This window comes from Coregonus clupeaformis, chromosome 8 (genome assembly GCF_020615455.1).
Source record: "Coregonus clupeaformis isolate EN_2021a chromosome 8, ASM2061545v1, whole genome shotgun sequence".
Classification (NCBI taxonomy): domain Eukaryota; kingdom Metazoa; phylum Chordata; class Actinopteri; order Salmoniformes; family Salmonidae; genus Coregonus; species Coregonus clupeaformis.
The window spans coordinates 12,093,577-12,110,176 of NC_059199.1; the positions used below are offsets into that span (position 1 = coordinate 12,093,577).

General features: G+C 45.5%; 2 protein-coding genes and 1 pseudogene across 6 annotated transcripts in view; all 3 read right to left on the minus strand.

Moving 5' to 3' along the window:
* Nucleotides 1-3,643: 3,643 nt before the first annotated feature.
* Nucleotides 3,644-5,813, minus strand: LOC121571015 (annotated as a pseudogene).
* Nucleotides 5,814-6,707: 894 nt separating this feature from the next.
* Nucleotides 6,708-8,833, minus strand: LOC121571101 (mRNA decay activator protein ZFP36L1-like). 2 transcript variants are annotated; one of them, XM_041882395.2, is made up of 3 exons: nt 8,558-8,833; nt 7,422-8,116; nt 6,708-7,355 (listed from the first exon to the last, which is right to left on the minus strand). In XM_041882395.2, exons 1-3 carry the CDS (start codon nt 8,564-8,566, stop codon nt 7,082-7,084), a joined length of 978 nt encoding a protein of 325 aa, XP_041738329.1. In that variant the 5' UTR covers nt 8,567-8,833; the 3' UTR covers nt 6,708-7,081. The 2 variants fall into 2 exon arrangements, with proteins under 2 accessions (XP_041738329.1, XP_041738330.1); XM_041882396.2 differs by having other exon boundaries at nt 6,708-7,369; nt 7,436-8,116; nt 8,558-8,832.
* A 3,596-nt stretch (nt 8,834-12,429) lies between these two features.
* The window catches only part of LOC121571100 (metastasis-associated protein MTA2), a 34,559-nt gene continuing 30,388 nt past the window's right edge, over nt 12,430-16,600 (minus strand). For 2 of the 4 annotated variants that reach the window (XM_045221791.1, XM_045221793.1), the window contains exons 9-18: nt 16,425-16,600; nt 16,149-16,223; nt 15,654-15,712; nt 15,462-15,562; nt 15,179-15,336; nt 14,703-14,931; nt 14,228-14,317; nt 13,863-13,984; nt 13,382-13,524; nt 12,430-12,919 (exon numbers count right to left, since the gene is read on the minus strand). The exon at nt 16,425-16,600 is cut by the window's right edge and continues 13 nt beyond it. In XM_045221791.1, coding sequence (XP_045077726.1) covers nt 12,766-12,919; nt 13,382-13,524; nt 13,863-13,984; nt 14,228-14,317; nt 14,703-14,931; nt 15,179-15,336; nt 15,462-15,562; nt 15,654-15,712; nt 16,149-16,223; nt 16,425-16,600 — 1,307 coding nt within the window. In that variant the 3' untranslated portion in view covers nt 12,430-12,765. The remainder of the gene's footprint in view (nt 12,920-13,381; nt 13,525-13,862; nt 13,985-14,227; nt 14,318-14,702; nt 14,932-15,178; nt 15,337-15,461; nt 15,563-15,653; nt 15,713-16,148; nt 16,224-16,424) is intronic. The other 2 variants (XM_045221792.1, XM_041882394.2) reach the window with 1 other exon arrangement.

The following is a 16,600-nucleotide window of genomic DNA, read 5'->3' on the forward strand; positions in this document are numbered from 1 at the left end:
TACCGAGATGAGATCCTCAGACCCCTTGTGAGACCATATGCTGGTGCGGTTGGCCCTGGGTTCCTCCTAATGCAAGACAATGCTAGACCTCATGTGGCTGGAGTGTGTCAGCAGTTCCTGCAAGAGGAAGGCATTAATGCTATGGACTGGCCCGCCCGTTCCCCAGACCTGAATCCAATTGAGCACATCTGGGACATCATGTCTCGCTCCATCCACCAACGCTACGTTGCACCACAGACTGTCCAGGAGTTGGCGGATGCTTTAGTCCAGGTCTGGGAGGAGATCCCTCAGTAGACCATCCGCCACTCATCAGGAGCATGCCCAGACGTTGTAGGGAGGTCATACAGGCACGTGGAGGCCACACACACTACTGAGCCTCATTTTGACTTGTTTTAAGGACATTACATCAAACTTGGATCAGCCTGTAGTGTGGTTTTCCACTTTAATTTTGAGGGTGACTCCAAATCCAGACCTCCATGGGTTGATAAATTTGATTTCCATTGATCATTTTTGTGTGATTTTGTTGTCAGCACATTCAACTATGTAAAGAAAAAAGTATTTAATAAGATTATTTCATTCATTCAGATCTAGGATGTGTTGTTTAAGTGTTCCCTTTATTTTTTTGAGCAGTGTATATATATAGTGGTGGAAAAAAGTATTTAGTCAGGCACCAATTGTGCAAGTTCTCCCACTTAAAAAGATGAGAGAGGTCTGTAATTTTCATCATAGGTACACGTCAACTATGACAGACAAAATGAGGAAAAAAAATCCAGAAAATCACATTGTAGGATTTTTTATGAATTTATTTGCAAATTATGGTGGAAAATAAGTATTTGGTCAATAACAAAAGTTTCTCAATACTTTGTTATATACCCTTTGTTGGCAATGACACAGGTCAAACGTTTTCTGTAAGTCTTCACAAGGTTTTCACACACTGTTGCTGGTATTTTGGCCCATTCCTCCATGCAGATCTCCTCTAGAGCTGTCGCTGGGCAACACGGACTTTCAACTCCCTCCAAAGATTTTCTATGGGGTTGAGATCTGGAGACTGGCTAGGCCACTCCAGGACCTTGAAATGCTTCTTACGAAGCCACTCCTTCGTTGCCCGGGCGGTGTGTTTGGGATCATTGTCATGCTGAAAGACCCAGCCACGTTTCATCTTCAATGCCCTTGCTGATGGAAGGAGGTTTTCACTCAAAATCTCACGATACATGGCCCCATTCATTCTTTCCTTTACACGGATCAGTCGTCCTGGTCCCTTTGCAGAAAAACAGCCCCAAAGCATGATGTTTCCACCCCCATGCTTCACAGTAGGTATGGTGTTCTTTGGATGCAACTCAGCATTCTTTGTCCTGCAAACACGACGAGTTGAGTTTTTACCAAAAAGTTCTATTTTGGATTCATCTGACCATATGACATTCTCCCAATCCTCTTCTGGATCATCCAAATGCACTCTAGCAAACTTCAGACGGGCCTGGACATGTACTGGCTTAAGTAGGGGGACACGTCTGGCACTGCAGGATTTGAGTCCCTGGCGGCGTAGTGTGTTACTGATGGTAGTAGATTATCAGTGGTCTTGTATGTCTTCCATTTCCTAATAATTGCTCCCACAGTTGATTTCTTCAAACCAAGCTGCTTACCTATTGCAGATTCAGTCTTCCCAGCCTGGTGCAGGTCTACAATTTTGTTTCTGGTGTCCTTTGACAGCTCTTTGGTCTTGGCCATAGTGGAGTTTGGAGTGTGACTGTTTGAGGTTGTGGACAGGTGTCTTTTATACTGATAAGTTCAAACAGGTGCCATTAATACAGGTAACGAGTGGAGGACAGAGGAGCCTCTTAAAGAAGAAGTTACAGGTCTGTGAGAGCCAGAAATCTTGCTTGTTTGTAGGTGACCAAATACTTATTTTCCACCATAATTTGCAAATAATTCATAAAAAATCCTACAATGTGATTTTCTGGAGAAAAAAAATCTCAATTTGTCTGTCATATTTGACGTGTACCTATGATGAAAATTACAGGCCTCTCATCTTTTTAAGTGGGAGAACTTGCACAATTGGTGGCTGACTAAATACTTTTTTCCCCCACTGTATATATATATATATATAAATAATCGCATCAGTTTTATTTTCTTCAAAATCTTAAACTACGAAGGGCCTGTGCTTTTTGCCATTTTCTTTAATAAAAAGTAGGCCTATGGCATACCCTCTCCTACTCCCTCAATTCGAGTCTTGGTTTTAGCTTAACAGCCCTGGAACGTCTCTCTTTGGTGAACGCATCAGAGAAAAGTGGCGCAGTGGTCTAAGGCACTGCATCGCAGTGCTAGCTGTGCCACTAGAGATCCTGGTTCGAATCCAGGCTCTGTCGTAGCCGGCCGCGACCGGGAGACCCATGGGGCGGCGCACAATTGCTCTAGGGTAGGGGAGGGAATGGCTGGCAGGGATGTAGCTCAGTTGGTAGAGCATGGCGTTTGCAACGCCAGGGTTGTGGGTTCGATTCCCACGGGGGGCCAGTATGAAAAAAATGAAAAAATAATGTATGCACTCACCAACTGTAAGTCGCTCTGGATAAGAGCGTCTGCTAAATGACTAAAATGTAAATGTAAGAGCCGTTCATTTGGCTCCCTGATACTGGTACTCAAATCTATGGATATAGCAGCCTATAGCCTACCTCTTATTTCTTAAATAGGAAGAAATAAGTTCCAACACAAAGCCCTCTTTTTTTGGGGGGGGGGGGTGGATCAGCTTAATATTGCAGATAGATTGTATCTTCTATCAATGTAATTGTCTGCATCACTTCCAATCCCCCATGTTTTTTATATATATACTCCCCTTTATTACTTTTCAACCCCGCCATCCTTTCCCTACTTGGAGTAAATTAGTGAACAACAATGCCCAGGCCTCTACTTCCGGTCTATACTTACTATCTACACCTTATGGACACAGTTAATTTTACAATAATTATATTTATTATATATATATATATATATATTTTTTTTTGCTCCTGAACTTCTTCTACTCTCAACCTCTCCGATCATTTTCATGATGTCCATCCGGTTTGCTTCTATATGCCATATCTTTCTAACTGTGCTCTTTCCCAAAAGCTCCCAACATACAACCTATATACTTATTATGGACACAGTATGCTTAGGCCCTCTTCTTAATAAAGTATAATTAAAATGAAGACGATTGAAATAAATTATGCCTACTTTCATCACCATGAGCTGTCCATATCAGATTCATTGTGCTGCGGCTGCTGCTTCAAGTTTCAGCACCACAATGTAAGTTACTTAAATCTGGCTTATTGTGAGGTCAATAACTCTGATAAATAGGCCTACATCATGGGTAAGAAACATATTGTTTTTAATAAATCAATTATAGTAGTAGCAAGCTATCAAAATGATTCTCCGGTCCTCCTCATCTTGGCGCTCTCCTTCTCCAACTGAACAGAACATAGGCTATAGGCTAGTCCACACGTAAGAGTGATTTTTTTTTTAACTAGGCCTAATCAACAACAACAAAAATCAGAAGAAGCCTTTGACTCTCCTCCTGAACTGCCACTGTAGACCTACACAGCACAGCCATTGTTAGGCAGCACACAAAAACGTTTTTGATCAGCAAGAGCAGAGCAGGCCGGGGCTCAGGGTTGGAATATCCATCACAGTGTGTATTGCAGCCTAGTTTTATTTACACCATCCCACCAGCTATCTTAGAAATATAACTTCCTCGTATTAGGGGGCTGGGAGGGGGCTGAGGGGAAGGCAACCCCCAGGTCCCTGCAGGTGACTGGCGATGCCCAGGGTGGCCTCGGAGAGGGGCTGAGCCCGGGGGAAATCACACCCCCGAAGCATGTCTGGGCGCTGCCACCCCCCTCCGCTGGCAGGGACAGAGACAGGGCTTTCATCTTTAGCAGGCGCTCCACTGCCACCTGCAGGACAGAGAGGGGATTGGTACTTCGTGGGCGCTTTAGTGGTGGTCGACAGGGAGTTTTAACAACATAAAATGTAAAGTGCTTTGAGATCAGGTGAAAGGTAATACATAAATGCAATTTGTAACAATTCATTATTGGGAATCTCTTGTATTACTTTGGATGGCTCTGTTTGCATCACAGAAAACGTTTCATACTCAGTGACTGGTCTGCTGCACTCACCAGGATGGCTCAATACACCTTGTGTCCGTCTGCATTCACCTGGGTATTGGAGAGTGAGTAATCATCCAGGACAGCTTGCAGGTTAGCCCAGTAGGCTGGCAGGTGGGGATATAACACTTGCTCAACAGCCTACAAAGACAGACACACACAGAGATCAGCAAAGCCAAGGATCCTAAAATTATCCAAAGGATAAATTAAATTAACTATACTTTCATACATAGATAATCAAGATGGATGGAAGGTGGATACATTTCCTCTAAGTGAATGTAGCCCCCTACAGCTCCATAGTGAGAACACAGCGGGCGGACCGGGTCTGACAGAACCTTCTGCAGAGACAGCAGAATCAGCTGCTACAGACCACTGACCAGGTCTCCATGGGTCCTGGAAAAGACACAGGTTTAGGAGGGAATTAGATCAAGGGTCGAAGCATGGCCATGTTTCTATTCCACCATCTTGTGTAGAGGAAATTACAAAAATACACAAAGGGAAGAGAATGATCGGTTTGGTTTCTGACTTTTGTTTGGTGTCTAATATCACGGGGAGAGGAGGACGACACTGGGTATGTAACTTTCAGGGCCCCGTGTATTGAGAGCTGGACAACATACCAGAACATGTGGCTGACCAGCAGCGCTGAGTACTCCCTAAGGGAGCGGTGGTCGTTGAGGGGGTTGACGGAGGCGGCCAGCGGCTCATGCAGTACATGACACTGGACACCAGGATGCCGAGGTAAAGGTAAGTGTTCTGAACCAGGCTCTTCACCATGTGGAGGAGACAGTTCAGCTGCTCTAGTTCATGGCTCATAGACTTCACCTTACCTATACCTTGAGGTTACAGGTTGCCTTTCCCATCCAGATAAGACATGTTTACTAGTAGGAGAACAAATCATAGTCAATATAAATGCTACTAAATCTCATAAACACAGAATGAGCATCAATTTAACTTGAAGATGGTGGCTTAGTAAAGAGTGAGTCAGTGAGATGAATGTCTAAGTCCTGATAACATGCCTCGGCGGTTCTTACCTTGAACCATGGTCTCTGCACAGCCCTTGGGTGTGTTGGTGGCCAGGGCCAGTTCAACCAGGTTGATATCATGGTCCTCCGTGAAGAATAGTTCACCCTCCTTCATCGGTCAGAAAGGTAGGGCATCTTCCGCACCGCAGCCAGCTACGGCCTGGCAAAAGAGAAGATTGTTACTGTAACACAACTCCTGTTTGTACATCGCCCAGCATGAATATGAGAGCAACCAGGATTCTATTGAAACAGGTTCACACAATGTACATATATACACTCAATAAAATAGCATTCTCCCACCTCCACATTACTCCAGCGCACTGCTCTCTTTAAGTCCTCTACTGTCAGCTTCCTCCTCTTGGCATGTCTCATGAACTGAGAGCTGTTCTGTGTGGGTCACAGTGACAAACAAACCTCTACAAATACAAGCTTTACCTATGAATAGGGCCATTGAACTTTTCCAGGTCAAATGGTCAAACTCCTGGCCCCACTAACGACATCGAACAATCTCCATTAATTTGGCAACTGCTTCATTGTTTATCTAAGCAGGTAGCAGATGTCTTCACTAAGCTCCACTCCCGCACTTTCGACCATGACTCATGAGTTTGACAGCCTCACTGGGCACTTCAGCAAAGCGCCGCTCCTCCCTGTCCGCCATGCTTACAGCGCTGCAGAGTAGACCTGCAAAAATAACCACACAGGTGTAACTGCCAGCTTGTAATCTAACTCATATGGGTTGTTAACTAGCCACTTTATTTTGATGCGTGCACCCCCACCACGCGCGATCATCTATGCCAACCAATTCGTGCAAAGCGGACTTTTTTTTTTTACACCAACAGAATTCGCGCAATCACTTACCTGTTGATATTAAATATGCTTTTCGCAGGTTAGTCGCTCAAAATTGTGCACAGGAACCTCGTTCACTCGGGTGCCGCTGACATTTTCCGGATAGCCAGCCTTTCTAGATCAAAGATTGGTCTAATTGGCCATCACTCAAGAGTCACGCCCACAACACCCCGCCCTTTCATTGAAACAGAACTAAGACCCTCCTACTCTGGCAAAGGTGGTGGAAATGCATAGAGCAGCAACGTTGCCAACTGTCAAATTACTTTGACGACTAAACTCAGTTTAAGGCTTTCCCGGTTTGAATTGCCTTTGATATCTTCAGACTAGTCTTGCTATTTGATGTGACTTGTGAAATACATTTAAGTCTCATCCAGAGCAGTCAACCACGTGTCAAAGGAATTACGTTATTGCAAGTAATCCGTAAAATAGCGGCCATCAGCAGTCAGGAAGGGAAAAAGCAATGCCCTTTTAGTAGTGCATTTGAATTCACACATTTTGGGCTTGCATCCCAAACGTAAAGTACATATCATAGTTAGAAAAGTCTCAATTGAGCACATAGATGCAATAAATCTCAAGTAAATCCTGAATAGACCCAGACAGTGAAAAGTTAATACTTGGCCAAAACTAGAGAACACAGATTACTAAAAATAGAGTACATGGAAGCAGTGAAAAGTACTGGCTAGTTCAGTGAACAAAGGACAATTCATTTAAAAATGGTGGTTTATTCAAGGCAGAAGTATCACAATAAATAAACATTTAAGTTAAAACAGATTCATAAATACCAACACTTATAACCCAATTCAAATGTACAACAGTTACAAGGCCTAATCTACATATAAACAAAGGGGTGGATCAGTCAGAACTCCTTGAAAACACAATTGAGGCCATAAAATTTGTAATGCAGGACAGTAATCAGTCTCTCCAAACTACCATGGAAGATTAACACATGAACACCCCAAAGACACTCTTCCCCCCACCCCCCATTAAAATACATTGTAGGACACATGTGGCTTCCAAGCTCAAAGCAAACATCACAATAGGCTATACATCATATTAGTTAATACTGTTCTTGCCTAGTGACTAAAGCTTGTTCCCCCAGACACCCTGCATGGTGCAGGCAGCATCCATGGCCTGGCTGTTCTCCAGCTGCTGGAGCCTGAGAGCCAGAGGCAGCAGCACGTCATTCAGCTGGCTGGAGAAGGTGAAGGCATTGGGGGCCATGGGCTCGTTCAGCGGGGTGGTCAGGGGAGACGAATCCTCTGGCCAGATCGGGGAAGGTAGGCCAGATGGGGGCGAGGAGGATGAGGAGCAGGGAGGAGAGGAGAACATGTCCGAAGCGAGGGACAGCGGAAGGGTGCGGGTGCCCCCCTGGACGCTGCTCGGAAGGGTGCGGGTGCCCCCCTGGACGCTGCTCGGAAGGGTGCGGGTGCCCCCCTGGACGCTGCTCGGCAGGCCGTGTTGGAAGCAGCAGCGGGTGCCATAGAGGCAGAAGCCAAAGGAGCTAAAGGTGCGGCACAAGGCCCCACGGGGCTTCCAGTCCTGGGATTGTAGCTGGGGCCTGGCAATGGGGGCCTTCTCAGCAGCGCTGTCTGGGGACTCCAGGCCGCTATCACTGAGGCCGCCACCACAGTCGCCCTCGATGTGCAGGAAGTTGCAGCGTGTGCCGAAGGGGCACACACCAAACGAGCGGTAGGTGCGGCAGGGGATGTTGCGGCGCCGGCGGTGGGGGGGGCGCTGCTCCTTGGCGGTGTGGGCGAACAGGCAGCGGGTGCCGTAGATGCAGTAGCCTGCGGTGTGGAAGGAGCGGCACAGTTCAGTCTTGTACTTGGGGTGGCGGGAGTGCACATGGAGGTCGTGGAGGCCATGGGCAAACTGGCAGCGCTCTGCATACTTGCAGAAGCCAGTCTCAGCGTAGCGGCTGCACAGCTCCGTCTTGTAGCGGGTGGAGCACATCCAAGGGCTCAGGGAGGGAGAGGGGGACTCCACTAGGGGCAGGAGGGCCTCAGCCAGGGACATGCCTCCCACTCCTCCAGCTGGACACTGCTCCCCAGGGAACAACAGGTCATCTATTCCCTCATCATGGTAGGGGAACATGGGCAGGTCATCACTGCTGGTCTGAGGAGTAGAAGAAAAGTATTTTTAAAAATGTCAGGATTGAGAGGATTTATTTGGATGGTAAACCCATGAAAAACTACAGGTCTAGAGTCAAAATGCAACAGTACATTAACAATATTGGTTCTCAGTGCACTTACTGTTTATGACAAAGATATGCAGTTAAACAAAATGACTGACTTGACATGAATCTCATCACATAAAATAATGTCTCAAACATTGTTCCCTCTGTTGCTGTTTTGGTTGGACCAGGTTTTCTGAAGTAGAGATTCTCTCAATGAGACTAACCTGGATAAATAAAAATTACATTGGCAATTCAATAAAATGCCACAACCGTGTCTAATTTAGACAGCAGTTGTGTTTTTTTTAACCCAGAAAATACAATGGAAGCAGGGTAGGCTACTGAAAGCATTTCTGAAACAAAGGATAACACAAGCAGTATACCTCAAACATTGTTGCGAATTGAAGAGATTTCCAAACGATTGTGCCCCCGACGCTCTTCACCTGTTGTTAGATCGCAACCTCAATGTCCAAGCCAAATTCTAGAGAACTGTGTTTTCGGTATGAAATAAAAGTTAAAACGTATTATAGCCTCCAGACCATTAACGAAGTGGACTACAGACCAGACCACCCCACTTGCTTTGTTATGAAGTTGCACGTATCTTTGCGGCTGTGTCCACTGTATTTTAACTTGACCCAGATCCCACTCCCGCCTTCCCTTTAAAATGAGAATCAGCTGTGCAACATTAAACGCCAGTAGGGCGTTCGAATCCACCAATCAGATACAATGTAGCTGGTATTCGATTAGTAACCGGCCAATAGCGTTGAGGCTCTGCTACAACGTTGCAGTTTTAGCGCGGGATGAAATGCTCCCTTAATTAATGCCTTGATTACTAACGTCAAGCCCATTGGGTACAAAAACACTTATTCTGTTCTGTGTCAATTCACACCACAGTTGGAGAGGTCAACCTCACACCTGAGTAATTTGTTAATTAAATGCTGTCTGTTAGGGGGGAAATATAAACCTTTGTGTGACATGTAGGCTGCTTATGCAGGTCTTTGACCAATCATATAAGATATTTTGCCAATAATTATGGTAAAAGTTCAGAATTGTGTTGCCAATGCAGCCAATGTGTGATCATGATTAATAAAACAGAATAATACTTTGAAAGTAATAAAATAACATTTTCACGTTTTAAGGAAGTAATCTAACCAGGGTTACAGTATTTATTTTCTACAGAATCCAACACTATCACGTGGATCATATGTATTCCTCAAAAGTTTCAATTGATAAAGGATAACATTAAATTAGATGGAATTTTAACCATGCGTGTTTACATTTTTTGACACTGACAACTAAGCAACATTGCATGACATTTCATACACATTCAGAGAAAGCACACACACGAAAGAGAGAAATGTATAGGACCACAAAGAAAAACAAATCTTTATTTTCTTATCAAGATACATTAAAAGGATACAGAGACATTGGAATAAAAAACACTTGAGAAAAAATGTTTTTAATTGTAGCATAATTTTCTCTCCAACATACAAAATTCTAACCCCCTCTACATCCATCCCACCTGCTCTGTTCCCCCCCCCATCCCCCATCCCAAACCCACCCAATGATGGAGAGCAATGTTCACATGTACAGTATTTTAACCCTCTCCACAATATGGAGTAATTACAAGCTTTCTTCCCCAAATATTTAATATAAAAAAACAAGTTTTCAATAGGCCAAGTTTTTTTTTCTTCTTCTTCAGATTAGTATTTTTTCACTAAGCATTTTAACACTTCAATTTGTTTTAGAAACATTACAAAAGCCCACATTGGGACCAAACTTGCTTATAAATCAGTCATTTCTACCCCCGTACTGGCTGCCATAGTTCACAGGGCCTGAGGGAGAAAGAGGAATTATAATAATATCCAATTAAGAATTCATTTAATCTAACTCACCCTTTCTTCATAATAAAACACAAAAAGGGGAAATAAAGATTCAAACCAAATGAACCCACAAGTAGAGACATCACTGGAGATTCCCATCATCATCAAAGACATGACTTCAGCACCCAAAACAATACATATTGCTGCTTTAGTAACAACATTATCCGACAACAACCAGCTCGTAACATAATTTGCCAGTTTCACTCAAACCCAAGATCCAAACAGTCCATTGTCATAAATGCTGTGGCCTAGTCTATGGTTGGGGGATCTGAAGGTACATTATTTATAGGTACAGGTGACAAAATGAACAGGGGCTGTCTTAGAAATGTTTTTCATGGCTTAATTCTGACTCCTTCACTAAAACATATTTCTCACAATAAGGACCTCAAAGACAACAGTATCTATTTTGCATGTCCAAAACAACTGTAACCCATCAGATCCACATCCTGAACCACCTTTGTTCGAATATCTTCCAAACCTACAGAATATGAAGCTCATCTACCTTGTCACCCTTTCCTAAACCATTACTTCTTCTCTCTCCTACCATTGTATTGAAGATAGAAGACTGTTGTACTCAAGCGGTTGCCTGACGACTCATCCTGAACTTATTTCCTCTTCTCTATTGATCGCTACCATACATTCAGTCTAAAACTGCCATCTTAGAAGTTGCTTGTTTGACTTCAAAATGAGGGGCGTTGAACAAAACAAATCCATCAGCGATTGGATAGTCTAATAATTCTATCCAATCAGTGTATCAAAGTTGATAACGTCAGCATGTAGGCAGGCTATGGCCCAACCCATAGGTTTCTGGGACCAATCAGAACGGTCAGAATGTGTTTGCGTTCTAGAAATTGTCGGGGAGGGAGGCAAATCCAGACTCATCGTGGGGAAGAAACGTCAGTTGGTCAGAACGTTGTGGCTGGGTAGCCAGGCAACTTGAGCAGTCGTTCTCGGGTCAAAACCAAAATGCACCCCAAAGGCTTTACAGAGAAGGATCCCGAATGTCTCTCTCCAGATGGGTAAAAAATGGCTGTAAAAAGTGTGACAATCAAGTGATAGTTAACAAGACAGGACTCAAATTGATTGCGACAACAATCAAGTAGAAAAACGGAGCTCAACAAACAACTACTGCAACACCTAGAGGTTGTGGGAGGGGGTTGGGTGGAAAGCTGCTGATGTTAAAAAGCACCAGGGGGTGAACACAATTTATTTCCTCACTATCAAACCCTCAAACTTAACTTCTGATAGGCTTGTGGAGAAGGGGCAGGGCCTGATGTGATGGTGCAAAATAAGTGTAAGAGAATACGGGTGTCTAAAGTAGAATCTGACAAGTATCCTTGAAGGATGGGTCACACAAAGCACTTTACTGCAACCTCCCAGACCTATGATGGAACAAGTGGGTGAAACCTTCATCAAAATAGACTTTCCCACAAACATGCGAAAAACTGCCCCAGATAGCCCTCCCTATAGAATATGAATAACTAGAACGGACATTCCATCAAATTGCTGTGGTTCTAGTATTTCTATTTCCATGGCCCTCCCACACCTCTACCAGTCCCCTCCCACACCTCTACCAGTCCCCTCCCACACCTCTACCAGTCCCCTCCCACACCTCTACCAGTCCCCTCCCACACCTCTACCAGTCCCCTCCCACACCTCTACCAGTCCCCTCCCACACCTCTACCAGTCCCCTCCCACACCTCTACCAGTCCCCTCCCACACCTCTACCAGTCCCCTCCCACACCTCTACCAGTCCCCTCCCACACCTCTACCAGTCCCCTCCCACACCTCTACCAGTCGCCAACCAAATAGGTGCCAACCCCTCAAAATGCTGCAAATATTTACACAAATAAGATAGGACCTGGAGGAAAAAAATAAAGTGTGCTTAATCACCATTATTTCAGGATGAGAAATATTTCTGATTTTAAATGACACTGTTAAAATGATTTGCCATTAAAAAAGGGAGCAAAAGTAATTAAAGCAAAAAGAGCCTGAATAAAATAGCAGAAAGCCCAAAGCCTAGTGCGTGTACATGGGCATTGTGTCTGTGTATATACTGAGTGTACAAAACATTAGGAACACCTGCTCTTTCCATGACAGACTGACCAGGTGAATCCAGGTGAAAGCTATGATCCCTTATTGAAGTCACTTGTTAAATTCACTTCAAATCAGCGTAGATGAAGGGGAGGAGACAGGTTAAAGAAGGATTTTTAAGCCTTGAGACAATTGAGACAGGGATAGTGTATGTGTGCCGATCAGAGGGAGAATATTTAAGTGCCTTTGAACGGGGTATGGTAGTAGGTGCCAGGTGCACCAGTTTGAGTGTGTCAAGAACTGCAATGCTGCTGGGTTTGAGGCTAAAGGCAAAAGGGGGTGCAACTCAATATTAGGAAAGTGTTCCTAATGATTTGTACACTCAGTGTATGTGTAGTGTGTGTGCGCGATGTGTGTAAATAATTGATGCCGTGTACTAGATGTAATGCATGTGGGTGTCACTCAAGTGTGTGTGTGTGTGTGTGTGTGTGTGTGTGTGTGTGTGTGTGTGTGTGTGTGTGTGTGGGTGAGCAGCACATCAGCTTTTGGGAGGTAACAGAACAGAAGACGAGATTTTAAAAAATAAGACGAGAGAAAACAACTACTGGTATGGGTTGTACTGCTACACTAGCAGGTTGGTGCGCGGTGGTGCGCCCTCCCTGTTTCAGCCCCCCTTAGTCCTCCAGGACGATGGGCTCGCTGGTGCTGGAGGGCAGGATGGGTAGTGCCAGGGGCCGGGGGGGCAGGGGCAGCTTGACCCTGACGGGGAGGTGTGGTTTCCTGGCTGCCCGCCGCATCTCAGACTGGGTCAGGTGTTTCCTCAGAGCCCTGGGAGAGGAGAGAAACACAACATGGTGAATTAGCTGTAGGACTCAGATCAACATTGGCGCACCTAGGAGTCCAAGGCTGTGTTTAAACAGGCAGCCCAATTCTGATTTTCTGCCCAATGTTTGGCAAAAGATCTGATCAGAATTGGGCTGCCTGTGTAAACACAGCCTAATGTCAAAGTCCACAGGTGCAAAGAAGAAGTTAAACTTCTCATCTTCAAACTAGTTGAATGCAATATTAAAACATTAATCAACAAATGCAACATTTTGGTAAAAAAATCTTAAATCAAGGCAAATTCTCCCACTTAATTTTTTGCCATAAAGACCTGATTGTTTTCTTTGTCAGGTGTCCAATATAGAACTAAGTAGATTTCAACAAAAAAAGCACAGAAAGTAATGTGTATCTTCCAGAGCGGGTTGCTACTAAAGAGAATAACAGACACTATACTCTGAGATCACCTACCTGGTGTATTTAGTGGCGACAAACACCACAGGGTTTGGCGCGTCTCCTTGGTTCACTTTCTGACGCTTGATCACCGACTGGGAGGTGGTCCTCATGCCCGATGTGAACGGCCTCCCATTGGTGGGGAACGGCAGTGCTAACGCCTGTGACCAATGAGAGAAGAACGGTGAGAGGTGTGTGTGTGTGGCCACTTGGCCCAAGCTGTGGTCATGCCGCTTTACTAAGGAGGTGATGGAGGGAGACACAGATGGTCAGTGGATCTCCCACTGTTACAGAGGAACCAGAACCAGTCTGTCCCTCTCTGCAGTCTGAGTAGACAGAGACAGGAGACACTACCCAAGGTTACAGCAACTGAGGCCGTCTATACCGAACAAGAACCTGTCAGTGTCACATATCTGGATTGACTGACGGAGAGATGGAGGAGGAATTAAAAAATGGTGGTTGTGGTTTGTGTGTGTGTGTGTGTGTGTGGAGTACTCACGCTGCTGTCAAAGGGCCTCTTCCCGAGCAGGGTCGATCCCCCGCGGGGCTGGTTGGTCTGGTTACGGTTGATGGGGGTGGGGGTGCCTCTGGGAGCCTTCAGCTTGAGTGGAGCCTGGATGGCTGGGGAGAGTAAAGGAGAGCCCCAATCACAAACCAAGCCACTTATAATAAGCGCATACCGCTTCATTATATTTAGACAACTGGAGCATGGAAACGTAAATACAATTAGGGAGAAAAACTACAAATAACACAAGTGATTTTTTGAGTCCGTTCCAACCGTGGGTAAATTCACACAGTGTCACCACTGTAAGACCTATCAGGATCTCAATGATCATTTCTTCTGTGATTGGACCATTTTCTTACCCAGTTCCTTCACTATGGTGGCCAGCGGTGGTCGAGGGATCGAGCGGTTCTTTATAGGGGCCTTGGTCGCTTTAGGCAGCCTTATCATACCTGAGACAAGAAGACGATAAGCATTACATTTACATTTTAGTCATTTAGCAGACGCTCTTATCCAGAGCGACTTACAGTTAATGAATGCATACATGTTTTTTTTATTTAATTTTCAAAAAAAAAAAAATCATACTGGCCCCCCGTGGGAAACAAACCCACATCCCTGCCGGCCAAACCCTCCCCTACCTTGGACGACGCTGGACCAATTGTGCACCGCCCATGGGTCTCCCGGTCGCGGCCGGCTGCGACAGAGCCTGGACTCGAACCAGGATCTCTAGTGGCACAGCTAGCACTGCGATGCAGTGCCTTAGACCACTGCGCCACTCGGGAGAAAGTAAAGTGTGTATGAGTGTGTGTGTGAGTCCATGCGTGTCTGTATACTCACACTCGGCCTTGACGGCGTTGGCGTTGATGGAGGCGTAGGGGCGGCGTGCGGCGCGGCGGGGCTGCAGGATGTCAGTGCAGACGCGGCGGGCGATGCGCGTCAGCTTGGTGGTCTGCAGGATAAACGTCTGCCGGTTTTTCGCCAGCAGCTTGGCGCGCCCCCCACTTGTCGTGAACGGTGACAGGCCCTGCACTTCCTGGCGGGTCATGTGACCTCGGGGTGTGGACTCCTGAGGAGGGGCCAAGAGAGTTTACATATCAAAATATCGTGAATATCATGATTGAATACCTCAATAGTCTACATTGGCTTGCTCTCCTCTGCTTCCGCTGTAATGATCTGATAACACCAGGAATTACGAAATGAAAATAATATTAACTCACTCTTCCCCGTCCTATGTAGATAAAGGAAAGCAGGCTATTGAGATACACCCAGTATTTGAGAGGATTAAGGAAGCAGGTTAGTAATAGCAGACATACTGAGCCAGATCTTGCGGCCCCCTCTAGCTGTGTGGGGGTCTTCAGGCCTCCGTACTTCTTCCAGTAGATCCAGCAGGATGCACACAGCCTGCACTGCATGTTGGGAGGACCCCACGCGTACCACTGTGCTGACTGGGCGGCTGCAACAGAGGGGAGATCTGTTAGATGCCCGGAAAAATAAGTCAAAATCACCTACACTACACACATGAATTTTTCACTACAGTTAGCCAGACAATAGGCCAGACACAAAACACATACTAAAGTTGTATGGTAGAATACTCACTATGGCAGCTCTCGCAGCTCAGTCCTTTCTGGAAGCCTGCGGCCCCGTTCATGCCAGGCTTGTTACCAGGACCCATGATCTGGTTGGGGTTGGGTTTGGTGCTGGAGGTAGGGAGAGAGTTTGTGTGTTTAGATACCGTGGTAATGATGGAGATTGTGCATTGGCTCTGCTGCAGTTCAGACTGGTACTCACTAGGTGGGGATGTACACCTGCTTCAGCTTGCTGTCTGCTTCTGCTGCCTTTAGTCGTTTCTGAAACAAACATACAATTCAAATTAGCAAAGTAACAACAAGTAGCTCTGCTTGTGAAGACAACTCTGCAATATACATTACTTAAGCCAATGCATAGTACAATCTCATATTGTTTTGTAAGAGTGTGGCTCTGAATGGCTGAGTGGTGTATATTTAAGCAATAAGGCCAGAGGTGTGGTATATAGCCAATATACCGCGGCTAAGGGCTGTTCTTAGGCAAGACGCAACGCGGAGTACCTGGATACAGCCCTTAACCGTAGTATATTGACCATATACCACAAACACCCGGAGGTGCCTTATTGCTATTATAAACTGGTTACCAATGTAATTAGAGCAGTAAAAATAACACATTTGTCATACCCATGGTATACGGTCTGATATACCATGGCTGTCAGCCAATCAGCATTCAGGGCTCGAACCACCCGGTGTATATTACCTGTTGAATGTAGCGGTCGGTGGTCTTCCACATGTAATAAAACTGAACCACGCTGGCTAGTGACTTCCACGGCAACTGGGGACAACAGAGTCAGAACATCCTTCAACACTGACCAGATGAAAGCACTCAGGATACAGTTAATATAGAGTGGCGTTCAGGAGGTACATTTTGAAACGGAGGAGGTAATTTTTCTTACTAGTTTCAAGATATTTTACCTTACTGTTCCTTCTGAACGCAAGTCAGATATCTATTAGAGGAATACGGGAGGCCACTTACAAAGTCCTGGCGGATGTCGTTGAAGTCCTTGCCGTACTTCTCCAGGGCCTCCTCGAACAGCATGGCCTCCGAGGCGCTCCACTCCTCCATCTCGTCACGGCAGAGGACCGGCCCACCCTGCGGCACCAGTGTGGACATGGCTTTGGCCAGGTCGTAGCCATTCTTCTGCAGGGTGT